The sequence below is a fragment of the Gopherus flavomarginatus genome, chromosome 1 (assembly GCF_025201925.1).
Source record: "Gopherus flavomarginatus isolate rGopFla2 chromosome 1, rGopFla2.mat.asm, whole genome shotgun sequence".
Taxonomy (NCBI): Eukaryota; Metazoa; Chordata; order Testudines; family Testudinidae; genus Gopherus; species Gopherus flavomarginatus.
This window is the reverse complement of record NC_066617.1, coordinates 226,543,261-226,570,618: the sequence shown is the minus strand read 5'-3', so window position 1 is coordinate 226,570,618 and position 27,358 is coordinate 226,543,261. Positions and strand designations below refer to the sequence as shown.

General features: G+C 40.2%; 2 protein-coding genes across 6 annotated transcripts in view; one reads left to right on the top strand and one right to left on the bottom strand.

Moving 5' to 3' along the window:
• SMPX (small muscle protein X-linked) overlaps window positions 1-7,996 on the bottom strand; it is an 82,704-nt gene extending 74,708 nt beyond the window's left edge. The window contains exon 1 of the mRNA XM_050936752.1: window positions 7,973-7,996. The gene's annotated coding sequence lies outside the window, so the exon portion shown is untranslated. The remainder of the gene's footprint in view (window positions 1-7,972) is intronic.
• A 4,339-nt stretch (window positions 7,997-12,335) lies between these two features.
• MBTPS2 (membrane bound transcription factor peptidase, site 2) overlaps window positions 12,336-27,358 on the top strand; it is a 41,075-nt gene continuing 26,052 nt past the window's right edge. The window contains exons 1-6 of one of the 5 annotated variants that reach the window (XM_050936616.1): window positions 12,336-12,629; window positions 16,105-16,253; window positions 17,941-18,079; window positions 23,442-23,545; window positions 23,768-23,821; window positions 24,876-25,003. In XM_050936616.1, coding sequence (XP_050792573.1) covers window positions 12,546-12,629; window positions 16,105-16,253; window positions 17,941-18,079; window positions 23,442-23,545; window positions 23,768-23,821; window positions 24,876-25,003 — 658 coding nt within the window. In that variant the 5' untranslated portion in view covers window positions 12,336-12,545. Of the gene's footprint in view, window positions 12,664-13,587; window positions 13,706-16,104; window positions 16,254-17,940; window positions 18,080-23,441; window positions 23,546-23,767; window positions 23,822-24,875; window positions 25,004-27,358 lie in introns of those variants that run through there. The other 4 variants (XM_050936617.1, XM_050936620.1, XM_050936618.1 and 1 more) reach the window with 4 other exon arrangements.

The following is a 27,358-nucleotide window of genomic DNA, read 5'->3' as shown; positions in this document are numbered from 1 at the left end:
AACTGGTTTGTCAGGGGAGAGGTCACCTAGCAACCAGGTCACCAGTTGGTAATGACCAGGAGGTCACATGACAGTCTGGAAGGTTATAAAAGGACAGGACCTGACTTCTTTGCTCCTTGGCTACTTTTTACCAGATCAGGCTGAGAGGTGCTGCATGTGGTAGCCTGATGAGGCAGTGTGAAGCCTGCCTTCCTGAACACAGATGGACCCCCCAGGATGCCCAAGGGAAGGGTGAGCTAGAGGGAGGGGAAATGCATGTGTTTATTATTTTTGTAAATCTGTGTATTTCTCATGTGATTAAGAAAAGAGCAATAATGTATTAGAATTCTTTGTGTGTTATATGGTACACCTATCATGTGGCCCTTTGAAAAGGTAACCCAGGAGGTTCAGACTTTTGGGTAGAATTCTGGGAGCGGATGTGCTTAAGCTACAGGGAGAGTCTGATGAGTCAGCATTGATAACAAGGACTGGGCAGACACTGCATAATATAAGCTCTCAGGACAGGTTGCTAGATAGAGTCGGGATTCTCAACCTTTTTCTTTCTGAGGACCCCCCAACATGCTATAAAAACTCCAGGCCCATCTATCCCACAACAACGGTTTTCTTCATATAAATGTTAGGGCTGGCATTAAGGGGTAGCAATCAGGGCAATTGCTTGGGATCCCATGCCACAGGGTCCCCCATGAAGCTAAGTTGCTCAGGCTTCTGCTTCAGCCCCGGATGGCGGGGGTCAGAGCCCCAAGCTTCAGCCCTGCACAGCAGGGCTTAGGTTTTCTGCCCTGGCCCCCAGCAAATCTAACACTGGTCCTGCTTGGCGGACCCCCTGAAACCTGCTCGTAACCCCCTGGTTGAGAACCACTGAGACAGAGTGTCATAACTATAAAGGGAAGGGAACAGCCCTCCTGTGTACAATACTATAAAATCCCTCCTGGCCAGAGACACCAAAATCCTTTTACCTGTAAAGGGTTAAGAAGCTCAGGAAACCTGGCTGACACCTGACCCAAAGGACCAATAAGGGGACAAATACTTTCAGATCTTGGTGGGGGGAAGGCTTTTATTTGTGTGCTCTTTGTTTTTTGGGGTTGTTCGTTCTTGGGACTAAGAGGGACCAGACATCAATCCATGCTCTCCAAATCTTTCTGAACCAGTCTCTCATATTTCAAACTTGTAAGTAACAGCCAGGCAAGGCGTGTTAGTTTTATCTTTGTTTTCTCAACTTGTAAATGTTTCTTTTTACTAAGAGGATTTACCTCTGTTTACTGTAACTTTGAACCAAAGGCTGGCGGGGGTTCCTCTGGGCTCTATGAACCTGATTACCCTGTAAAGTTATTTTCCATCCTAATTTTACAGAGATGATTTTTACCTTTCTTTCTTTAATTAAAAGCCTTCCTTTTAAGAACCTGATTGATTTTTCCTTGTTTTAAGATCCAAGGGGGTTGGATCTGGACTAGCCAAGAATTGGTAGGGGAAAGGAGGGGGGATGATTAAATTCTCCTTGTGTTAAGATCCAAGGGGTTGGATCGGTGTTCACCAGGAACTTGGTCAAGAAGTCTCTCAAGTCTATCCAGGGAAGAGAGCTAGTATTTGGGAGTGGTGGCAGCAAAACCAGATCTAAGCTGGTAATTCAGTTTAGGAGTTCACATGCAGGTCCTCATATCTGTACTCTACAGTCCAAAGTGGAGAAGGAACCTTGACACAGAGGGTCTGTACTCCAAGATGATAATGAGTCACCATTTACAGTTATGTTTTGAGGCCTGTCTGTTAGCCTGTGTTTGATCCCTTTAAGGTATGCCATGCAAACATAGACTTAAGAACCAATTTTACTGGGTTGTTAGAAAAGGTCAACAAAAAAGTGCCTGGTATTTGTTTGTGGTGTCCATACTAACTTTTGTAAGCAAATACCTGAAACTTAACAGAGAACTTTGACTCTATCTTTACATAAGACCAGAATGGTCTTACACTATGAATAACAGACACCTGAAATTCTACTCACAAAACTGTGTCACATCTTCTCCTTAGTTTTACATAGCAACTTAAGCACTCTTTACATTTAATTGAAGAATTCAGTTTAAAACATCATAACAATCATAAGCCTGGCTAACTCCTATGATCTGAACATCTTTCAGATAGAGTAAGTGAAACGATGGATAGTCACTCTTTAATCATTTAAAATCAATCTCTCTATATACATCTCTGTAGTGTGCCAGTCACCGTAGTGACCATCTTGTGCCTTGATTTCCTTCCTCTCTCTGTTCTTGTTTCCTTTGCTCACTTGCCCCTCCCCTACACTCCTCCTCACTCAGCTCATCTAGCTATCTCTTTTGTATCCTCCCCCATTCATGCCCTATGCCCATTTCCCTATGTGTGAACTCCTTTTCCTGACCCGAGCCCTGATCCTGCAAATACTTATACATTAACTTTAAGTCCCATGGGACTACTCACTTGTTTAAAATGTTTGTTGGACCAGGTCCATAGTCTGCTGTGACTGCCCTCCCCTCATTAAGTCATTTCTCAAAACTTCCTTCTTCGAAAAATGTTTGGGAACTATAGTCTTACAAATATTCACTCAAAACAACCCCAAAACTCCCCTTGCAGACTTCAAGGCTCACGCACTTACTCACCCAAGTGACGTCCTGAGTGTATTGTCTTCATCATAACCCGTAAAACCTTTCTGTGCCCACTCCAGCTCAGTTTTGTCATATCCTCCTGTTGTTCTCATCTGAATTTATGTTTAATCCTGCAAACTTCAGATTTCAGCACACATGTAGAACTCACTATAGGATCAGGACCTTAGACAGTAAAGTACGTCAAGGCAGGTCCTTATTATTTTTTAAAGCCTCATATGTATTTATGGTAATATATGAATAATAAGTCTAGGAATTTCAATAATAGATCAAAGCTGAAATGAATAATAATTAGAGATGAAGATAATTAATCTCAAGATAAATCTGTTTGTTATTTAGCAGCTAGTTGCTTATGACACTGAGACTGATTGAATTTGATTTTATCTTTATTCATTTATTATGTTCTATTTTGTATTTATATGCCCAATTATTTTTGATTAGTACTATTATGCTTTTGCCATAAATCTTTTTAACTTGAATAAGGTTTTACATGGATTTAGGTATTCCTGTATAATGATGTATATGTGTGATTCTCCGGCATTCAGTCTTTCTGCTTTTTTATAAGCCCCTGCACTCACCCACCCATAATATAGCACAGGCTTTTAAAGCTGTGATGGAATTGGAGTATGGGAGAATTCTGGAATTCCACTCCAGGATAGCTAAAGGCTGAATTGACAACTGAATGGGTATATTCAGACAGACTGGAAAGGGTACAGAGGTGCAGTTAGCCCTACATCTGTGACAAAAAACACACAGAATCTGTTATAAAGAAACGGGAATTGGGAGAACTTTACTTTCTGCTCACAGAAAAGTTCTGAGTCTTGTTCTGTTCAATATCTTCATCAATTATTTAGATAATGGCATAGAGAGTGCACTTATAAAGTCTGCGGACGGTACCAAGCTGGGAGAGGTTGCAAGTGCTTTGGAGGATAGGATTAAAATTCAAAATGATCTGGACAAACTAGAGAAATGTTCTGAAGTAAATAGGATGAAATTCAATAGGACAAGTGCAAAGTACTCCATTTAGGAAGAAACTATCAGTTGTACACATACAAAATGGGAAATGACGGCCTAGGAAGGAGTACTGCGGAAAGGGATCTGGGGGTCACAGTGGACCATGATCTAAATATGAGTCAACAGTGTAACGCTGTTGCAAAAAAAAGCAAACATCATTCTGGGATGTATTAGCAGGAGTGTTGTAAGCAAGACACAAGAAGTAATTCTTCTGCTCTGTTCTGCACTGATTTGGTTTCAACTGGAGTATTGTGTCCAGTTCTGGGAGTCACATTTCAGGAAGAATGTGGACAAATTGGAGAGAGTCCAGAGAAGAGCAACAAAAATGATTAAAGGTCTAGAAAACATGACCTATGAGGGAAGATTGAACAAATTGGGTTTGTTTAGTCTGGAGAAGAGAAGAGTGAGAGAGGTCATGATAACAGTTTTTAAGTATGTAAAAGGTTGTTACAAGGAGGAGGGGAAAAATTGTTTGTCTTAACCTGTGAGGATAGGACAAGAAGCAATGGGCTTAAATTGAAGCAAGAGAGGTTTATGTTGGACATTAGGAAAATCTTCCTAACTGTCAGGGTGATTAAGCACTGGAATACATTGCCTAGGGAGGTTGTGGAATCTCCATCATTGGAGATTTTTAACAACAGGTTAGACAGACACATGTCAGGAATGGTCTAGATCAATGGTGGGCAACCTGTGGCCCACGGGGCACACACGGCCCATCGGGGTAATCTGCTGGTGGGCTGCCAGACTGTTTGTTTACATTTGCACAGCCGCCCACAGCTCCCAGTGGCTGTAGTTAGCCGTTCCCAGCCAATGGCAGCTGTGGGAAGCCCACCACTGGTCTAGATAATACTAGATACTTAATACTAGTATAGTAGATAGTAGATTGTAGATACTAATACTAGATAATACTAGATAATGCTTAGTCCTGCTATGAGTGCAGGGGACTGGACTAGATGACCTCTCAAGGTCCCTTCCAGTCCTATGATTCTCTGTTACCTTGTAATATAGACTATACAGCTTGGGGGGGGGAGGTAAGTCTAACTTCCTAAAAAATGAGTAGCTTTAAAAGGAAACATTAATGGTTTAGTTATGTGTATTCATATAACTATGAAACGGATTGACTGTCTTCACTACTGGTAACGCATGATGCTTCTCATACATCAAGACTGCGCCTCAAAAATATATTTCTAAATTCAAAAAAGGTACCCTGTAAATAAAGATTTTTGTCTCTACAACTTCTTGTTCTTCCTTAGAAACCTCATATTTCTTATGCAATAAAAATGATATTTGGGAACAGTGATTACATTGTGGATTTAACTTGTCTTAGTACTAATCTGCATACATGCAGTTTTTTAACAGAACCATCTTGAAATGACTGTGGATCAGAACTATAGCTCTGTGAATAAATTGTAACAAATAACTAACTTTACAAATTCATCCTGTTTTTCTGCTCATGGAATACCCATCAGCAGATAAAATACTCCTCAAATACACTATTCTAATGTATTTGACAAATACAGTTTTGAATGCTTTATTCTACATTTTGAGTAGTTGAAGTTCAAGCTGTATTGCTTAACTGTGTGTGTCAGATGGGAAATGGAAGCAATATGATATTACCTAATGCTGATTTCCTAGAAAATACTTACCTGTGTATTAAAGATTCACTTTCCACAAATTTGTGCCTTTATGACTTTGATACCAGCCTTCTGTGGACATTTTTGGCAGTAAAATTCAATTGCTCAGATCTTCACACAAAGCAAACCCATAAGGGGTGCAGACTGGCTGAAGCAAAATATATTTTAAAATTCAAATAAATTCTTGTGGAAACATTTCTGTAGTCTTTGCCTAGCTTTCTTCAGAGCATGTTTTTCCTGTAGCTCAGGGATCGGCAGCCTTTGGCACGCAGCCCACCAGGGTAAGCTCCCTGGCGGGCTGGGCCGGTTTGTTTACCTGCTGCGTCTACAGGTTTGGCTGATTGTGGGTCTCACTGGCCATGGTTCACCGCTCCAGGCCCATAGGGGCTGTGGGAAGTGGCGACCAGCACATCCCTCAGCCTGCGCCACCTCCCGCAGCCCTCATTGGCCTGGGACGGCAAACCGCGGACAGTGGGAGCTGCGATTGGCTAAACCTGCGGACGCGGCAGGTAAACAAACCGGCCCGGCCCATGAGGGGGCTTACTCTGGCGGGCTACAAGCCAAAGGTTGCTGATCCCTGCTGTAGCTTATAGATTTTGTTTTAATCTTCATATAGAAGTTAACATCATCTGTGGTAAAAGCATAGGATTGGGGGTCCAGAAAGTCCTAGATCAGCCACAAGTTTTCTATATGACCTTGTGCAAAATATTCAACCCTGTGCTGGAGTTTCCCTATCTGTACAATGGGAATGGCACTCTGCTTCTCTGCCTCACAGGATATTGTAAGGCAAATTAATATTTTTTAAATTCTTTGGGATCCTTTGACCAAAAGAACAATAAAAGTATAAAGAGCTATCATTCAGAAACTTACAGATTTTAACTGGATCATATGTTTTACATTTTGACACTTGATTATCATATTCTAGCCACACATACTGAGACATTATCCACTGAGTTTAACAATACTGAAATAGTGATTGTCATAGTTCTGAGCAACTACACCTGTATTTCCTCTCCGAGGCTCACCAAGGGCAGCCACCTTTAGGATTCTGGCTCCTCAGCCAGCACCTCTCTTGGTGGGAGACTTGTGTCTCTCTCGCACCTGAATGAGCTTTTTCCAGGCTGCACAGTTCCCTGCCTACACTGTGTTATTCTCAGCAAGGCAGACTGGCTAACCAGGCCAGCACCCGTACTTTGCTTATTCTTCAAAGACTACGAACAATGTAATTGCCAACAGTTATAAGTTATCACAGAGCCCTTTCTAAGCAAGTACATTTATTCTTAAGATGAAAGTGTTACAGAAAAAACATAATAAACACAATAAAAGAACTTATACAAATGCTACTAAGCTTGCCAGAGATCATCCCACTTCCAACAAAGGCTCTGGTAGGTGAACAGCCATTCAGAGGGATTTTCTGTGGTTACAAATTCGTAACAAGAACAACTATGCACAGTTCATCCTTTCCTAGATAAAGTTTGGGCCTTTGATATAGTCCTCAAGTAACAGGTGATCAGCAGACACTGGCTCCCTCCTCAGGGTGCAGCTGCAAAAGGTTGTGTCTGAAGGTGGGAATTTGCATTCACCTCCTTCACAGGTATTTCCCAGGAAATTTGCTTAACTTTGTCCCAACAATTCCTGCTTGTCTGACACATTGTTTACAATAGGCCTTTGATACTCTCAACACTTCCCAAAATAATGTATAAACTTTATATTTAATACAATGGAATCCAAAGCTACTTAAACTTAATTCAAAAAGGTTTCTCAAGGATATTGCAGGAAATTGATCCATATGTCACAGTGGTGATAAACTGCACACCCTATTTTCATGCTCTCTGGTGATTCATATATGGCCTTGAAACTTTGTGGAGGAATTGGAGGTTAGCTGGTGTTTGCTCCATTTTTGCAAGATCTGCCTATTTCAGAAGGTAGCATATGAATATTTGCATTTTCATATTGCTGCTTTAGTATATAGACTTTGCCATAATTATCATGCTTTTACATTCACCTTGTATTATTGCTGTGTGCTGTACATGGAGGCTACCCTTGAAGGCCACTTGGAAACATCAGCTAGTGCAGGATGTGGCTGCTGCCTACTTAGGGCCTGATTCTGCAACTCTCACTCAAACTGTGTAGTACCTACTTACATAGGTAGCCTTATTGAAATCCTCTTATTCAAGCTTAATCTTTAATTTTGACCATCTAATATAAAACCAATGGGACTACACACATCAATGCAACTTCATGCCTAGGGCTCCTAGGTGCTATGGTAATATAAATAATAATAATTAAGCACATGCATAAATGTTTTGCTGAATTGAATAGGGATGGACTTAAACATGTGCTTAAGTACTTCATTAAATTGAGAAAGATTACCTGGTCTGTACAATGCTGTCTATATTTTTTTTTCTAATCTCTGCAGTGTGTTTTACATTGATTTATTTATTTACTGCATATTACACACTAGATATATTTTACAGAAGCCAGAATGCAAACCCCTGCATTTTCTGCAAGTCTGCAAACACAAACTGAGGGTATGTCTATCCTAGCTATGTTAAGTGGTAAATCCTTTAATTCTGGCATAAAAATAATAAAATATAAAATCTAACCACTTGCTTCCATAAGGACCATTCTTGAGCAGCCTCATATATTATTACAATACAGGGCTCATTCATGCATTCCTGTCACATTCAAAATATTCACTGAAGTCATAGAAGTAAGAGGACAATCAGGTTCAGTGTTCAATTCACTCAAAAATATGTCTTCTGCATCGTGGGAAGCTCCCTCTTCTGCAGAAGCCAGCAATTTTGTGTGTTTATCTGTATTGGGACTTCTGTCTGTAAGATGTACAGAGTATATTTTAGGAACATTCTTTTTGATTTGCACTGCCAGAGTTCTGCGCCAGTTTCACAAACAGTATTTTACAAAGTTTACAAAGAGAGCAGTAAACAAAACTATAGTAATGTTCTCAGAAGCCTTTTATAGACCCAATCCTGCAAACACATAATAGCAGGCACAGATCTTATTTACTGTGATTGAGTTCAGTGAGACTACTCATGTGAGTAAAATTATTCACATACATAACTGTTTGCAGGAGATGATTCTATACACTTTAAGATATTCCCAAAGGCTAGCCTGGGAGTACGTAGTTTAGGTTTACACTAGATGCATTTTTGTGCATGAGGCTAGTAGAATTTTCCTTTTTATCTTTAAATTAGGGCTGTCGATTAATTGCAGTTAACTCACACCATTAACAAAAAAATGAATCGCAATGAAAAAATTAATCGTGATTAATCTTAGTGTTAATTGCAAATCCCAGTTGAAGTTTATTATTTTTGGATGTTTTTCTACATTTTCAAATATATTGACTTCAGTTACAACAAAGAATACAAAGTGTACAGTGCTCACTTTATAGTATTATTTTTACTACAAATATTTGCACTGTAAAAATGATAAACAAAAGAAATACTATTTCAATTCACCTCATACAAGTACTGTAGTGTAATCTCTTTATCATGAAAGTGTAACTTACAAATGTAGATTTTTTTTTTTTACATAACTGGACTGAAAAACAAAACAGTGTAAAACTTTAGTGCCTACAGGTCCACACGGTCCTACTTCTTGTTCAGACAATCGCTAAGACAAACAAGTTTGCTTACAGTTACAGGAGATAATGTTGCTGGCTTCTTATTTACAATGTCACCTGAAAGTGAGAACAGGCATTCGCTCGGCACTTTTGTAGCCGGAATTGCAAGGTATTTATGTGACAGATATGCTAAACATTCGTATGCCCCTTCATGCTTTGGCCACCATTCCAAAAGACATGCTTCCATGGTGATGACTCTCGTTAAAAAAAAATATGTTATTAAATTTATGACTGAACTCCTTGGGGGAGAATTGTATGCCTCCTGCTCTGTTTTACCCACATTCTGCCATATATTTCATGTTATAGCAGTCTCGGATGATGACCTAGCAGATTTTAAGGACCCTTTCACTGCAGATTTGACAAAACACAAAGAAATGTGACATTCCTAAGGATAGATACAACGCTCAAAAACAAGGTTTAAGAATCTGAAGTGCTTTCCAAAATCTGAGAGGAACGAGGTGTGGAGAATGCTTTCAGATGTCTTAAAAGAGCAACACTCCAATGCAGAAACTACAGAACCCAAACCACCAAAAAAGAAAATCAACCTTCTGCTGGTGGCATCTGACTCGATGATGAAAATGAACATGCGTCAATCCGCTCTGCTGTGGATCATTATCAAGCAGAACCTGTCATCAGCATGGATACATATCCTCTGGAATGGTAGTTGAAGCATGAAGGGATATATGAATCTTTAAAGCATCTAGCATGTAAATATCTTGCAACGCTGGCTACAACAGTGCCACACGAACTCCTGTTCTCACTTTCAGGTGACATTGTAAACAGGAAGGAGCAGCAGCATCACCTGCAAATTGTAACCAAACTTATTTGTCTGAGTAATTGGCTGAACAAAAAGTAGAACTGAGTAGACTTGTAGGCTCTAAAGTTTTACAGTGTTTTATTTTTGAATGTAGTTTTTTCATATAATTCTATATTTGTAAGTTCAACTTTCAGGATAAAGAGATTGCACTACACTACTTGTAATCGGGGAATTGAAATATACTTTTCGGTTTTTTACAGTGCAAATATTTGTAATAAAAATAACTATAAAATGAACACTGTACATTTTGTGTTCTGTGTTGTAATTGAAATAAACATATTTGAAAATGTAGACAACATCCAAAATATTTAAATAAATGGTATTCTATTATTGTTTAACAGCACGATTAATTGCATGATTAATCGTGATTAATTTTTTTAATCGCTTGACAGCCCTACTTTAAATATGTGTGCCATTAATATAACTACAGCTGCATCATTGCTCTGTGTAGCTAGTCTTCAAATGAGCATACATAAGAATTGAATAGGTGATGAACAACTACAGAATAGCCATAGTCAGCCCTTGTGGAATTAGTTTTGAATTGACTCCAGCACTTCTGCAACAGGCTTTCTGCAGAAATTGATGAAAAAAATGCTAAAAGGGCTGAATTTTGGAAGTATTAATTAAACTTTTTTAGAAATATTGATAAAAGAGAAAAGCACAATTGTTTTTTTCCCCAAAAGGAATCTAATAAAAAACAAAATTAGTTCATGTAGGTAGAACTGTAAATCACTTCTATATACTTTCTAAAATCAATTCTGACCTTCCTACAAGTTTCAATAAAATTGCACTTCTTCAGCCGGATACAAAGTGGTGTATTTGTATAGTTATGCATAGAAGACAAGAACACTGGGGAAGGAAAGGGGAAATGTGTTAATCTTTATAACTAGGGAGTACGGAAGAGTTAATGAGGAAACACTCAAATGATTTGGCCACATAATTTGTGCTGCGATTTTTTTTCTTTAATACTGTATTTTAAAAATTCAGTTGATAATGCTAGTACATTTGTAAAATTATTTATATGATTATTTATGCCAAAATACTATGCCAGCACTGAGAAAAAATTACTCAAATATCTTCTCTGGGTCCCTAAATCAGTCCTGGTATTATTCTAGGACCTAATTTTGCTATTACTTGATATGAAATCAGACTAAATGAAAACACTCCCATATTCTGGCACCTGATTTATACTCTAATGCTGCAAGTAGCTTTTGGAAGTTGTGATCGTTTCTTTCAGATAGGGACCTCACCACAAGGATTTATGTTTTTGTGATCACCTCCTATATGCATGTTCTTCTCCAATCCATGGAGATGGTTAAACACAGCCAGATCCTGTCTATAATATGAGCCCCCAGTTCTGTGTTCAGATTTTCTTTGGTGGATCCCTAGAGCTGTGCAAAGCCTCAGTGATTTCTGAGGGGCTCCACATGGCCTGAGGGCTCTGCCTGTACAAATCTGCAGACTTGAGGCCAAAAATGGAATCTTTGCTGAACACTGAGAGAATACAACTGTGATCCTGTCAACACCTGGGGTGGTGTGTGGGAAGGTGTAGCTATGTACCTAGTGAAAGGCAAGTTGAGTCCATGCTATGGTGTGTAGCTACACATTGCAGTAAAAAGCTCTGTCACGAGGGTGGCAGTGGGGAAAGGCTTTGGCAGCTCCCAAGTTCCACAGTCTTTCAATGTGGCAGGGAAAAGCTCCCTTCCAGACCCATTCCCCACTGCAATGAAAGACTCAAGCAACCGGAGCCTTTCCCTGATGCCAACGTCTTTCCCTATGTACTCTACTCACCTAAGCAGTGCATCACTGTCTACACTGCTATTTATACACATGCTGGGGGAGTTTGCAGTGTATGCACTCTACACACTACCTCAAGTGCAAGCAAACATACCCTGTGTTGTAAGTAGGGTCTCAGATATAATTGAATTTGTCCTGCATAGAGGACCTCTCTCTTCCCACTCAGAAAGGCAGCATTGTAACAGTTCACAATGGAAAGCTTTTCTTTACACCAGCTAGTGATACAAACTTAATTTCCTTTTAAATTAACAGGTAAATGGGCAGCAAGGAGAGGGCCATGCAGGCAGGTGCTGGGATATGACACTTGGGCTCAGCCTGGGGTTTGAAAACATGGGCCAGGTTAACTCAACCCAGGCAGCTAAAGGAGGGCCTCGGCCGTCAGGCCAAACACCTCTGCCGCAGGGCACTACCATAGTCAACTCTGGTGCTCGCTGGGCATAGACTGGGGCCGCGCCCTCCTCCTCGCCGCTGTGCAGGATGCTGGAGGGAGGCATGTGCCTGGCTTCTCCCCCACACCAGGCCAGAGGGGCTGCATGTGACCGGGGCGCACAGCTGATGGTGAGCAACGTCACTGTGCAGCGAGCTCATTGCAGGCTCCTCCTTCAGTGAGAGCCCCCCACCGAGCATGCGCAGCTCGAGCCCCACGCACAGCCCAAGCTGAGCTATTACTACGTGAGAAGCCTGAAAAGCTCTCCCACTTCACTGCGCCTGCGCACAATCTACAAGCGCTCCTCTTCCAGCACCCTGCCTAGTAGTCTACGGGAAGCTCAGCGCCCATGCGCAAACTCAAAGGCCGCAACCCGCTGCAGGCAGCAGCAAGCGCATGCGCACCAGCCGCTATGGCTTTTCCTGGGGCAGGGAAGACAAGGGAGGTTAGATACAGCATGACGTAATCCAACCTCCCCGCTACCGGTTGTGTCGTCTCTCCTGTGTCCTAATCTCGGAAGTGTCCGATCAGAAAATGGGGCTGCTGCAGGAAGGTTCCGATACACGTTTAGTTCCGGGGGTATCTCTGTATGAGGCAACCGCTGCTGCTGCCGCCTCCTTCTCGGTGCCGCAATGATCCCGATCCCGGTGGTGGTTTGCGTGCTGGGGGGCTGGTGCGTCATCTACCTGGCGGACACGCTGCTGAGGGTGAGGTCGCCGGGGCAGCGAAGGGACGAGGGAGCGCTGGACCCCCCGGCTGCATCCGGGGGGATCACTGCGGGCCGGCGGCCCCTGCAGGAGCCAGGTGGAGGGGCGCCCCCCCCCCCCGCCGCCGCCCTTGTCGGGGGTGCCTAGAACCCCGGGCCGGGTTTGCTGCGTCCCGAGGCAGCCCCGTGTATGTGTCTTAGCGCCTTTAATACATGATCACAGAAATAACAATTAAAACAAAACTTCACCCACTTGGGAATGAAATAGTCCTAAAATAACCTGCAGGGAGTGCTACCAGGCTCCCTTTTTCCTCCGGGCGTTTGAAAATGCCGGTGGAGGTGGTGGGAGGGGTTGGAAGGAAAAGGGATAGGGGTAGGGATGTGTGGTGGGTTAAATTGCTGCTTTAAGGATGCGTTTGTCAGCTGTATCAAGGGACCCGAGAGCAGTGGATCTCAGCCAGGGACCTGGGGCGCTCTGGGTGGCAGCGAGCAGGTGTCTGCCATGCAGGGCCAGTGTTAGACTTGCTAGGGCCAGGGCAGAAAGCCCACATGGGGCTGAAGTCCAGGTCGCTGAGCCCCAGTACCTGGGCCTGAAGCCTGAGCAATGTAGCTTTGCAGAGGACCGTTTGTCATGGGGCCCTGGGCAATTGCTCTGCTTGTTATCCCTAAATGCCAGCCTGGCTTTTATAAACAAGTTATTGTGGAGTTTTTATAGCATGTTGGGGGGGACCTCAGAAAGAACAAGATTGAGAACTCTGCCCTAGGGCATATAGATTAGTGCCTCTTTCAGCATTTTTATAAATCTGACCAGGGCTGCCAGGGGGCAAGTGGGGCAATTTGCCCCGGGCCCCTTACAGGCCCCGTGAGCTCTAGCCAAGAATCCCTTCCCTGGCTAAAGGTGCCTTTTTAATTTTTACTTACCCAGTGGTGGTCCAGGCCTTTAGCAGCTGGCCCTTCACTAGCTCCCGGTCTTCAGCGGCGGATCGTTCAGTCGAAGACGTGGAGCAAGTGAAGGACCTGCCAAAGACTTGGAGTGCCGTCTAGTGAGTACAAGCGCAGCAACGGGTGGTGTCTTTTTTTATGTCTTCTCCCCACTTTGCCCCATCCCCTGAATTCTCTGGGATCATGGAAATACTATCGTCCACAGAGGAAGTATATTTTCATAACTAGCAAAACTTGGCTCAGTAAATTTTAATGTTGATGCTAGTTGTTTGTTTTGTTGCTTGTCCTTTGAAAGTAGATCCAAGTTGTTAAATACTTATATAAATATAACAAACTTGAGAACAACGATTGTGAAAATCAAACATAGTGCTTCCTCCACGCTGTTCTTATTTTTCAGAGCAAAGGTCCTAATCCTGCAATCTTAATCACTCATGCCAGCCCTGATGAAACCTGGTTTATTTCAATAAAGCAAACATATTTAGATGTAGGCTAGGAGCAAAAATATTTTTAGAAATTATATGGGAACAAACTCTTAAAGATATTTTCTCTTAATATTTAGAAGATGAGCAAACAGGAGTAATAAGCAGCTCCCTCTGCTGCTTGCCTTGATAAAAAACAAATGAAGCTCAGTGAATAATGAAAGCAATATTTGCCAAACATTTTATAGAAAAATATTGTGATATTATGATTTAATAATTAAGCTGACAAAAAGTTCAATAAGCTATTTGTAAAAATAAAAGTTATTTAAAAAAATTCTTCACATTTTATTTGAGGAGATCTGGAACAAATACTGGCAAACAAACTTGAACTAGGCACTCCATTCATTAGGAGTGGTTGAATACAAGGGGGAAGAAATCCAAAATCTGACGATGATCTTTCTTTCATAGGTAATCAAAAAAAAAAAAAGACCAGCCATCAGGCTGTCTTCTGATTTTAGCTATTCAAAGGCTTTTTTTGACAAACATTTTTGGACTCTTACCCTGTAGTTGAATGTGGGCACAGCTTTTACACTTATGTGGAGACCCACCGAAGTAACTGGGACTCCAAATGGTCTGCCCATTTACATCTCATTGCAGTATAGGGGTCTTGAAATGGGTTTCTCAGTCTGAGCAACCATCCTTTTTTCTTTTTAGATCCCCTTTGATACTGCTCATCCATGAGCAAAGAAGAAAAGAAACCATATGATTTAGAAGCAATTGAGTAGTTGACAGCAGCCCTGAGAGGACTCTTGAGGAGAGCAGGAAAGTCCAGGAAAAATCCCAGATTTGAATATATTTAGTCATCAATCAATATCAGATGTCCTGCAGCATTCCTCCTGCACCCCAGCCCCTTGTCCTGAGCCTGCTGCCACACCCTGCACCCCAACCTCTTGCCCTGAGCCCTCTTCTGCACCCCTCCTGCAGTCCTGACCCCCCCTCCCGCACTCCACACCCCTTCCCGCACTCCTGCTCTGAGCCCCCTCCTGCACTCTGCACCCCCTCCTGTCCTCCAGCCCCCTTCCTTGAGCCCCCTTGTACACCCCACATCCCTCCTATGCCCCAAACCCTTGCCCTGAGCCCCCTCCCGCATCCCTGCCCCTGCCCTACATTCATGGCCCTCCATGCAATTTCCACGCCCAGATGTGGCCCTCGGGCCAAAAAATTTGCCCACTCCTGATCTCTGAGTAATTGCAGAGCCCCGTTGTCTTCAGTCATAATCCTTAGAAAGTGTGGAATGTTGTCCTTCCTCCTAGCACAGAGGTGGGGGTAACGGGAGGGATGTGGGCTACAGCAGGGGGTTGGCAGCAGCGCGCAGCGAGGCTAAAGCAGGTGCTATCAATCACAATTTACTCAAGTGATTAACTCAAAACAAATTAGCTTAATCATGGTTAATTGCAGTTTTAATTGCACTGTTGTTAATAGAAAACCAACTGAAATTTATTATAAATATTTTGGAAGGTTCTCAACATTTTCAAATATATTGATTTCAATTGCAACACAGAATGCAAAGTGTGCAGTGCTCATTTTATATTATTATTTTTATTACAAATATTTGCGCTGCAATTTTTTTAATCTCGTGATAATTTTTTTAAATCATTTGACAGCCCTAATATATTTATTTAAATAAATGTACACAGTCACAACACTGTCCAGATTTCTATCTTCCTGGGTGTATCAAATGATCTTGGTTATTGTTTGAGTTCACCAGGAATGAAAATCTGCAGCTTTGTCCTTACTTTACAGTCACAGGAAGAAGCTGACTAAAGGCTGTTGTACATGACTCCGTGGGATGCATTTGCACTCTGGGTCACTCACTAGACTCCTGCTACGAGGTTTTATAGTTCCTACAAAGTATGTGTTGTACACAATTTGTTATTTCATTATTTTTGCATCGTTTACTAAGCGTTGCTGTATGCACACATACATACCCCATATACTATTCTCTTAGTTCTACTGGATGTCATTACATGAAATCTTCCTGAAAGTTGTGTATCAAACTAACTTTCCATTGTTTCTTATAGTCATCTAGCTCTCTGAAAGCATCTTATGAAGATTGGCTGATGTCATATGGGCTGAGTATCTCTCCTTTTCATATGCGATGGCAAACTGCTCTCTTCAACCGTCTATTCTACAGTTGGGGACGATGGAAACCCAGATTTCTTTATCTATGGTATAGTTTCAGAATTCTAGTTTGGCCTTGTGTTGGACAAACACTAGAAAACTTTCTTCTTGTTAATCAGAGTGGCAATTATTACCACATTGCTAGTTTTAAAATGTTCAGGTTATAATACAGCCTTGATAACTTAGTATTAAAATCACACAAATGTAGTTGCAGTACCAATCTTTTTTTCTTCCTCTTTTTATAAATCCGTATTTGGCAAAATAGTGGCTGAAAAAATGGGGTGCTGTAAACATTGTAAATTCGTAGGTTATATATTTATTAGAAGACCCAGAAATAGCTTTTCATGTCTTGCAAGTTGTATCCAGCCCTGTACACTAAGCTCTGCCTGGTCACTGGAATATAGAGGTTAATGGAAGTTAGGTATTTTCCTAATCTAATTTTCCTGAAAATTGTCAGTACACCATTGATACTTATAGTTTTAGGGATTATGAAATACCCAATAAAGAAATAAAAATTAATTTTTCCTGGTGTGCTCTGCTGAAGGCTTAACATACTTTTTATTGTGTATATATAGAAGATCCTCTTCTACTTTGTACTCTTTCAAAAACATATATTAGAAATCAAGTTTTTTGTTTATTAACTAACTGTTTTCATTGAGGAGATAAACAAGAAGCTGAGCTGTAATAATTCTGCAGCATTGCTTAAAATGCTTGTTGGTATTTTGCAGATAAAAATCATGCTATTATTATGATATTGGTATACTGCCTGCAGCTTTTTCCTGCAAGCATCTGAGTAGTCCCTCTGAAGTCAGTTAGACAATATGCAAAAGTCCCATTTCAGAATTACACCCTTTGATGGGGAGGGTAATCTGAGAAATGAGTGGAACCAAATTCAGTACTCTGGCTGGCCAGAGGCACATGCTTAAAAAGTTGCTTGCTTTGAGCCCTGACAGAAATCGGGCCACAAGTTTGGCTCTGTTGGCAATGCCATTTACTGGACATTCTAAAGCTGTGTGGGGAGTTATGGTGCACTGCTGACGTTTTAGCCTATATCCATTCTACACTTTCCTCTGCTGGAATTTTTTATGCTCCTGGCGTGAGTGATATGCACAGTGGCTGTGTGGGTACTCTTACAGCAAACGAGAACATACTGGCTTCCACTTGTCCCTTTATTTTAATTACAAATGCAAGCATCTTAAAATAAATGTGCTAACTGACTAACTCTTGATGAGGTTCAGTTAAAGGTGATAGTGGAACAATGAAACTGTTGGGAGAAGGGAGGGAAGCTGACAGAGACTTGCAATATTTTAGCCAGAAAATGAGCTTTATCCAATGCATTAAATACTGTGCAGTACCAATTTTCCCTCCCACCGGTTAAGAAACATTAGTACAATTTTGCAAGTTATGATAATCTGAAAATAAGTATTTCCTGTTCTAGTGGCATGGAAACAATGTGAATCACTGTCTAATCCTGACCCTCAACTGGGATGAGTTTTGTATAGAATTATGACATTAACTTCTTCATTGGAGAAAAATGCAGTTCTACTCCTGTAGGCTTAAGCCTTCTTCTGGATTGCTGATACTTTTGTGGTGCTATACCAGATAGACAGAATAGCACTGGGGAAGTTTTGACTCATTTTTTGGTATGTTAGGCTGCACTGATGCATTTAAGTGTCTTCATAATATGCAGTTGCTCATTTTATGTGCTCAAGACCATTTGTTTCTCTTTGTTTCAGGTTCAGTATAGGAATGGTGTTTGGCATAGTTGCCATGTTTGGTTCTGTTGTTCTCCTTGGAAAGACACTGATGCAGACACTGACGCTGATGATAACTGAGGCCCCTGTGGTCCAGAATGATCGTATGTTGCAAGTTGTGGTAAGTGTTTCCTCTCTGTTTTTCAGCTTAAGAATTATAACCTATTCTAAACAGATGTCTTCATAGAAGATGTCAGCCTTTCTGATATTTAAATCTTCCTACACAAGATTAGAAGTCTCACCAAAAATGGCCATGTTCACATTCAGGCTTTTTAAAAAAGAGGTAGCAACACATGAAAGAGTTTTTATGAAAAAAGCACAGAGGAATTTGGAATAGATAGTATGCATGTTGAATACTCAGAAAGTGTCATAGTTACTAAGAATACCGGTCAGTTATAAGTATTTGCCTCCACTCAACTATTTAGAATTCCTACTTTTTGCAAGCAGGGGATGATGGGTTTTAAATTAGCAAAACAAGCCATGTCTGTAATCAGCAAAAAGATGAGTGTTTCAGTTTGTTTTGGTTCAGGATGTCAGTAGAAGAGGGAAGGAAGGATGAACAACTGTTCAGGATAGTGGGAGGCAAAGATTATTTTGTGAAGCTGATTATACACTTGAATCACGCAAGGATCATTTGTCGAGTTGGTGATCTGAGACAGGAATTTTTGTTATCTCTGTTGGCAGTGTCTGGTTACAGAGTTAATAACATTGTACTCGTTTGTTGCACGGGTTTCTGGTACCAGACACTAAATCATACAGTGCCAGAAGAAGAGAACTATTTTACAGAATGGAAGAGTTTGCATTTAAAATGTCTTATCTCTTATTTTGGAATATCTGAGGCAGTGAAGAAGGAATGACGTTAACTTTTTAAATAGTTTTAGTTTACAAGAAGGATTATCTAGCTAATTTTATTTCCTCTAGTATAATAATATGACCAGAGTGCATCTGGCATCCCCTGCACTCATATAAAGTCATGTAAGGTTGTTCTGCACAGTTTACATCAATTTTATTGAATGTTTCCAGCTGAATATTCTTTTATTCTCTTTCTGTCGATGTAACAATTCTGAAAGAAGTTAAGGTTCACTCTCTCTGCACATTTATATTATATTCTTGTACAGGAATACCACCCTAGCTCCCTCATTTTGTAATCATAACATGGGATTGATCATGTCATGACCTTCACAAAATGGAAGGTCTTTGTGACATACCTCTGTTGGGGAGCGGAATTAAAACTGAACCCTTGGGATATAACCTGTCCATGTGAATTGGATCCATGAAAGTAGAGACTTAGGTTTAATATCCAAAATTGGAATGGACTCCCCAGTGATGTGAGGGCTGCTAATATAAATACATTTAAAGCAAGGATAGAGAAGTATTTAGAGACACCTAATTCAGAGATATGGGTGAAAAGCAAGATTTTCCTAGGCAGGTTTGTGATTCTTTTTATGTTCCCTATTCTGCTATTACCTTGAATTGTCACAACATACTTTTTAACCCTACCTTTCAAAGAGTTGCTGTATATTGTGCTATTGCCAGATGTTTAGAGGGAAAATGGGATATACTTGTTAAAATAAAATATGTTGTTTGTGACTTTTTAAAACTAGTTTAAAAAAAAAAAAACATATAGTGATATACCTATCTCATAGAACTGGAAGGGACCTTGAAGGTCATTGAGTTCAGTCCCCTGCCTTCACTAGCAGGACCAATTACTGATTTTGCCCCAGATCCCTAAATGGCCCCCTCAAGGATTGAGCTCACAAGCCCGGGTTTAGCAGACCAATGCTCAAACCACTGAGCCATCCCTCCCCCCTTGACACATCACTTCATCATTGCAAAGGAGAGTAGGTGCTATATATCTGCCGTTTTGTTTTTGCACTCTCTTCACTGCTACTTTTTCCCTCAGAGACTATCATGATCTTAGAGCTTTATATGAAGCAGAAGTCTTCAGAGTGAAGTGCCATAGACTTACTCACATAAATCCAATTAGCGGTAATAAAGGGATTCAGTACCTGGTGGCAGAAGAGTAGTCCCAGTGACAGGAACAGTTGTGTAGGACTGTCTCCAACTATATCTGTAGATCAGCCATCTGTCTGTTGCATACCAGTTTGATTATCTTTTTATAATTATTATAAGGTAAGTAAAGGAAAGATGTATAGACACTGTACAAGAGAATAATAAACTTTAAAGAGGTAGAGATGCCTTATAAGAATAATTGAAAAACAATCAGTTTTACTTTTATAGCTATATATCTATATAACATTTTCTGTTTCTGTTCTCTGCCTCTACTCTTGTGAGTATTTGCATGAAAATAGAATGTTTGTCTCTTTAGTGGTCTTCCTCTTCTACTGATTATTCTCTACCAGTTGCTTAATATGGAAATTACTGCAACTGTCAGAGGTGTGAAAGAAGCATCATAACAAAGGGTCCTCTTCTCATTCAAATGCCTTTAGTAAAATTTAGAAAATCAAGATATCTAGAGATGACATTGTTTCCTAACAGAATGCTATTTTCAATTTCAGTATATTTCATGAAGGATTAGATTCCTTTTAAATACCATCCTCCCCTGGCCCTCCCCAGATAAGGTGGGAATGGATGGGGTGGGGAGAGTGTGAGGGTCCCGGGCTAGGGGTGGGGTCATGTGGGGGGTGATCCCAGGGGTTACTCCCTTGACCCCCAGCTTCCCCTCCCCCGAAAATTTCCCCACCAGTTGCTGTCCTGGCCCATCAGAGTAAGCAGCTGGTGCACTGGGACACTTTGTTTACTTACTCTGTGCCTGCGGACGCAAGGCAAACAAACCATCTTGGCCCACCAGCGGCTTATCCTGATGGCCCGGGAGCCAAAGTTTGCTGACCCCCGAATTATAGGGTCGGCTTATGAATGAGTCATAAAAATTTTCCATTTTCCTTATCCATCTTGGAGGGGGAGGGGGTTGGATTATAAACGAACGGGCTTATGATCAAGTATATACGAAGTATGTCTTAAAATAGGTTTTCAGACATTGAGTCTAAAAACTGTTCGATGCAGGGAAACATCCTATATTCATGGTAGACGCATGATGCCAGCTTTCAGTACTAATAGCACTTTGTCCTTGTATGTGTCTGAGACATCTCTGCTTTTCTCTGCAGCTCTAACTTTAAATTAACACCACCAGTTGATGCAGAAAATACAGAAGATGCTTAATGTGGGGGAGCATGACTGGCTTCAAATTGGTAGGGTGCCATAGTCGAAATTCTAACTCTGCTTCCCTCAGGAGCTCTTTCTCAAGTGTGGACACTATAGGACTGTAGTGCGTACTACTGAGATTGGCATCATGGTCCTACTCTGCTGATAGTGACAGGCCTAGTCATAAATATTCTCTCTCTGTTCTACTCTGGTTTCCTTTCGCCTTCTTTTAAAAAGGATTTTTAGTTTTATTTTAGTTGTTTGATTTTTTATAACTTTAGGTTAAGTCAGCGGTACTGTAGGTCAGGACCCCAAAGTGGGTCGGGACTCCATTTTAATGGGGTCACCAGCACTGGTGTTAGACTTGCTGGGCCCGAAGCCCAAGCCTCACCGCCTGGGGCTAAAGACTGGGGGTTTCAGCCCTGGGTGGTGGAGCTCAGGTCGGGGCTGGAAGCCCTTGGGCTTGGGCATTGGCCCACCTGCATGGGTGGTGGGACTTGGGCTTTGGCTTAGTCGTGTATCTCTCCCCTGCCACCCTCTGGCTGGGGTGGTGAGGCTCAGGCAGGGTCAGGCTTTTGTTGTCAGAAGGGTGCAATAAAGTTTGAGGAACTCTGGGTTAAGTGATTAACGCCTCTCTTATTGATTCCCACCTCCGGAACCAGTTTTTTCAGAGGCAAGCTTTTCTTTTTTTGTCACTGCCTTTTTCTGTACCACTCCTCTTTTTCTTTCATTCAGTTTTCTCTCTGTTTTTTCCTATTTTTTCCCACTTTCTTTATTGCATTGTCCTGCAGTCTGTCTTTACTAAAATGGTTGGTTTCTGCCTCTCCCCATCCTTATGTCTATCTTCATTTTCTGCTTCCTTTGTCTCTTATCTTCTCTCTCTTTTTGTCTGGGTTTTCCCTGTAACTTGTTCTTGTGTTGTTGATTTCCTCCTTGGATTCTTCAAGGTAGGATCTTCTCTAAAATGAGAGAATGAAATAAATTTATATGCTTGGAATTCTCTGATTGCATCAAAGTATTGCTTGTGGACTTTTGGTAGTTTAGTATATCTTACCCTGCAGCTTAAAAGCTAAGGAAAATTACAAAATGGCTGTCTTACTAATTGCTAACATCAGCTTATTGCAGTGTTGCCAACACTCATGATATTATTGTGTGTTAAAATTTCAGGCTGATTTTGGAAGACTCCGGTGATAAAACACAGGCAGTTCAGTCATCTTGCCTTCACTGTTTGCAGTTCCCTCCTTTTAATGCTAGAGGTCACAATTTCAGTTTGTGCTGCTGGTGGTAGCCAGAGCTGCTGCCTTCTTTATTAGGGTGCAACCTGTGCTCTGAGGGGTCAGAGCCCAGGTGTAGATGCTGCAGCACTGGGCATTCTCCAGGCTCAGCAGCAGCAGTGACCTCATGCTTCCACTGCAGTGCAGAAAGCAGGGGTTAATAAAGGTAGGAACTCAGGGCAGCCTTTTCCCTGGCTGGCTTGGAACTGGGAGTAGCTCTTGGAGCCAATCAGTCTCAGCATGTGTAGGACAGCAGCCTGTCAGGGGTAATGGGGAGCAGAGGGAGTCTGAGACAGTGGGATCTGTCAGGAGAGGAATCATGGAGTGTTCCGAGCAGGGTGGAGAGAGGGGCCTGCATTGTTTGTGTGCACTCATTTTGCATGCATGTAAGGTTGAATTTTCAACTTGTATTTGTCACAGCCACGGTGGGAGTGATCAGAAGGAGTCCGCAAACAAGAAGAGAGACCAAAAAACATGATTTAAAAAAAAAAAAACCTCATGATTTTTAGGCCAATCTCATTTTTTGGTATAGCGACTTATGATTTTTGGACTGTTACTGTTGTTCCAATACAAAAGCGGTTGTGATGGGTAAGCCGCGATTCCTATAAGAGTTGCTGCAGAAAGTTGTAAACTGATGTTTGCAATTTCCATGACTGATTTATTTGTATACCATTTCTGTGTAAATCTGTATACACTTCTGAAGCTCAATGAGAGCTAGGGCAGTTTCTCCCATGATTTGTCATGTGTATTTAGGTTGTTTTTATTTAGTTTTTTGTTGTTGTTGTTGTTGTTGTTGTTTTGTTTTTGAATTGGCGTGTTTTTAATCTTCAATAAAAGGTAATGAAAGGCTTAAAAAAATTGTTTAAATATATAAGGTAGAAAGGGCAGAGGGGTAATTTTGCTAGTTCTGTACGTAAAGGGCCCTTGTCTTGCTTCTGGTCTTTAAACAACTATGTTGCAGTAGCATGTTTAAAGGTAAAATTATCTGTCTTTGTATCTCTTGGTATCCTAGTTTGTTTTGTTTTGTTGTCATGCCTACATGAACAGGTGCCTGGTGTAAATCTGCCCATCAGCCAACTGACGTATTTCTTCACTGCAATCCTCATCAGTGGTATTATACATGAAGTCGGCCACGGGGTGGCAGCTATTCGGTAATGCAAACTATTTTTCTCTTACTACGTGCCCACAAAGCTTTATAATCCTGAGTATTTAACTACAGGTGAATATGATTAGAGTTTACGTGGTTTATATGTACAATTCATTTGTTCTCTTTTTATAATTGTATTTCATGGTTGGTGTAGATTGTAAGTTTTCGAAGTGCCTAGAGTCATGGCTGGGTACATAGAGTTTTAAATAAATGATCTACTGTGCAGATCATCAGTATGGACTTCAACTTCTTTAATGGACTGCATTGCTTCAGATTTAAGGTTAGCCTTCCTTTAATTTACTTTACCGTTAACTGAGGTCCTACATTTTCTGTGTTCTGTAGCTGTGGAATTTGCAAAGACACTGTGCACTGTTACAGAATGGTGTTCCAGAATCTAATATTCTCAAAAAAGTTTCCAGCTGTTTATGGGTGTTATGGAAACCTACAATGGTTTATTGGTTCATTCAATAAGCTTTGTACCAGCTTTTATTGTACATGTACCTCATTCATATGATAAGAAGCATTTGAAATAATGAGTAAATAAATAAAATGTTAAGCCATGTATAACATGACAGCTCGGATACAGGACTGGTCCATAATATTCACATTGGAACAGATAGGAGCTATGAAGCCTGTATCAAACCCTGTGAAATTCCTAAGGTTCACATAAGCTTTATCTAATCACTCCAAAAATATAACTCCCATTTTAAAAAATACTAATTCGAAACTCTGATATGGATATAAACCCCACGCATCCTGTCAGTTACTAATGCCCTTTGTCTTCATTCATCCTCTTTTTTTTTGTTTCTTCTCTGTGTTATATGAATATTTAAAACTTATTTTTCTCTTTTCAAGTGGCACTGCCCTTCTTTTAGCTTGCAAATTGCTTTTAAGTGCAATTAGGGAAAAGAGTGATAAATTTAGGAAAAGGTGTTGTGAGAAAAGCATTTCTGTTGCTATTTCTAAGTCGTTCTTGAGCAAGATCAGTTCTGGTCCATTTCATAATTGACTCCTAACTGGAATTATTTGTTACTTAAACACCCCTCCCTGCCAAAAAAATTAAAACATAAAAAACTTTTTAAAAGATGGTTTTAAAAATAATCATTTATTTTCTGTTTACAAATTTTGGTCATCCTTTCCTTCTGTTTAGAATTGGGTACTTAGACAAGAAACAAAGTTTAGCTTAATTATCTTTTAAGATAGTATATTGTGCTAAACTGAATTTCATACAGATACTCTAAGATTCTGCAGTGCTCTAAAATGTAAGAATCGTTATTTTATATTATAGAGTCATTGGTTTTTGGTTTGCAGTAACATTTTTCTTTTTTCTTTAGAGAACAAGTACGGTTTAATGGATTTGGGATTTTTATCTTTATTGTATATCCTGGAGCATTTGTCGACCTTTTTACCACCCACTTGCAACTTATATCTCCAGTCCAGCAGTTGAGAATATTTTGTGCAGGTAACAGAGTCTGTGTTATGTTAAATATTAATCTGTCCAACAAGTTGTTGTTTTGCTTTCAGGGATCATTTTTCTAGTTGGTTAACATTGAAAACACTCACGTTTTTTTCAATTCTTTATGGTTTCAATCTAATTACTGGTTGGCAAATATCCTTATATAGAATAACATCTTCAAAATTGATATCACGTGGCACCCTATTTGGCAATTTTGGTGGAGAGTCGAAGAAATGAATGGACAAGCAGACTAAAATCTTCTCTTCCCCCTAAAGATGGTCCCTCTGTTGTGAGACTGAGATACATTGTTGGGTGATGGGGAGAAAATTTATAGTATCACTGCCCATACTGATCTTTTTTGGGTTTTTTTTTCCAAACAAGACTTTAGTCTCCAGGAGATGGAACAAGCTTAAAAAAAAAGAAAATTGTTGAATACTACATTCAATTTGGGAATAAAAGGTATGGCAGAATATCTGTAGGAAATATTTTGGAAGTACAGCGTGAGTTTCCTGGGACGTCATTTTAAAAATGAATAATTATAAATAATAAAAGTTAGGGTATCCATTCCTACTGTCTTTACAAAATATAAATAAGTACAGCATCACTTACAATAAAGGCAACAAGACCTGGTAAGTTCCAGCAGTGGGGCTTTGATTCTCTCCAACCTGAGAAATCTTACTGGCTTTCTTTTGGGAGGAGGAGAGGTATGGGAGGGGAGAATAGAATAAAATCAGGTGAAAAATGGGTGTTTACATGAAATGAACTATAAAATGACGCACCATTTCTGGTACCCTTATTCAAACTGAATAATACTTAATTCCACAAGTACCCCTACTGAATTAAATGGAAGCACTGTTGCAATACAGTGTTACTCAGTGTAAGCAAGAGTATAAGAATCTAGTCCTTCATAAGCACATTTATTCCTCAAACATCAAAAGCCAAATATTAACCAACATGAAAGGTTTTAGTTATTACGAGTTTAAAAATTAAATCTGAAGAAAATGATGTAGTTTCCTTTTTTCCATTTAATAAGAGTGACATATGTAATTTTTAGTTTTACCCTTGATGTTGGGTTGCCCCTTGCTGTTTTAACTGTAGAGCTTTTTTGTTTTGTTTTTTTTTTTTTTGTTTTTTTACTTTTGTACATTTTTTCTTCTTCATTTTGCTGGACTGTAGATTAATGTCAGAAATGATTGCTAAGAGGAGCTTCTCTAGGTGTCTGTGTATTTAATTTTCTTAAATTCCCTTTTCCATTTAAAAAAATGATACTGTACGCTTTGGAATGGTCAACAGCACCAAACTTTATAACTGCAACTTCAACGCATTGATCTTGAGCAATAGAAAGCATCTTTTAAATGGACATGGCCTATAGTCTTTATTTTGTATATTTCTAAATACTAATAGTAAAACCTTGAAGCACACTAGCTGCATAATGAACAGCCAGTACAGTATAGTTGAGAACCGATGATCTATTCTATGATTTTAAGGTTGCCCTAAGGAAGGAAAGGGGGCTGAAACACACACAAAAGGAAACACAAAATTATTTATTCAGCTTGTAGTTCAAAATGATGCTGGAGTTATAAACTCTGTCACCTGTCTGGTGCTTATTTTATCAGAAAGACCTGCTGCTACCGCACAGTGGAGCTCCTCCACCAGTGCTGTAGGAATTTGAAGACACAGGGGTTCTATTACTACTGGGGAAAGTGGTATATTGGTTTGCCTAGTGTACTGCTGCTTTATAAAGACTCTGGAAAGCTGTTGTTTCACTGAGTACTGTAGCTGTAATTTGTTGCAAAAGAGCTTTTAAGCTGAGCGCACCAAAGCTAAGCAAATAATTCTATATCCCAAACATATCAATAAACCAAAAACTTTCAGTGTAGATATGTTGACCTTTTTTTTTTTCCTTTTTCTTTTAAGCTGAATGTTTCTTTAAAAATCAAACATAGTCCAGGTCAAACCCAGCTAGCCTAGACAGAATTGAAGAAGAGGAAGGATCAAGGGGCATAAATGCCTCATTGCAACTGCTCCCCACCATTGCTTTCTGTATGGGAGCAAGTAACATTTGTAAGCTATGATTAAAAATGAATTCTGTTTTTTGTTGACTAATAAATGCCAAGAACAACTCTTGCCAAACTTGAAACAGGAAAATGAACTGTATGTAGTGATGACAGGGAAGAGTAGAAGCAGATTGCCATGGCCATACTTGAGTGAACAGTTATCAGTTAATTGTATCAAATAAGTGCATTTTGATACCGCTAATAATGCATTTTAAAAGATAAACAGAGTATTTAATGATTAAGCATATTGTGCATTAAATTTTACTAAAAGCTTCATTGTTTGGAGTTGCTTATTGATTGTTTA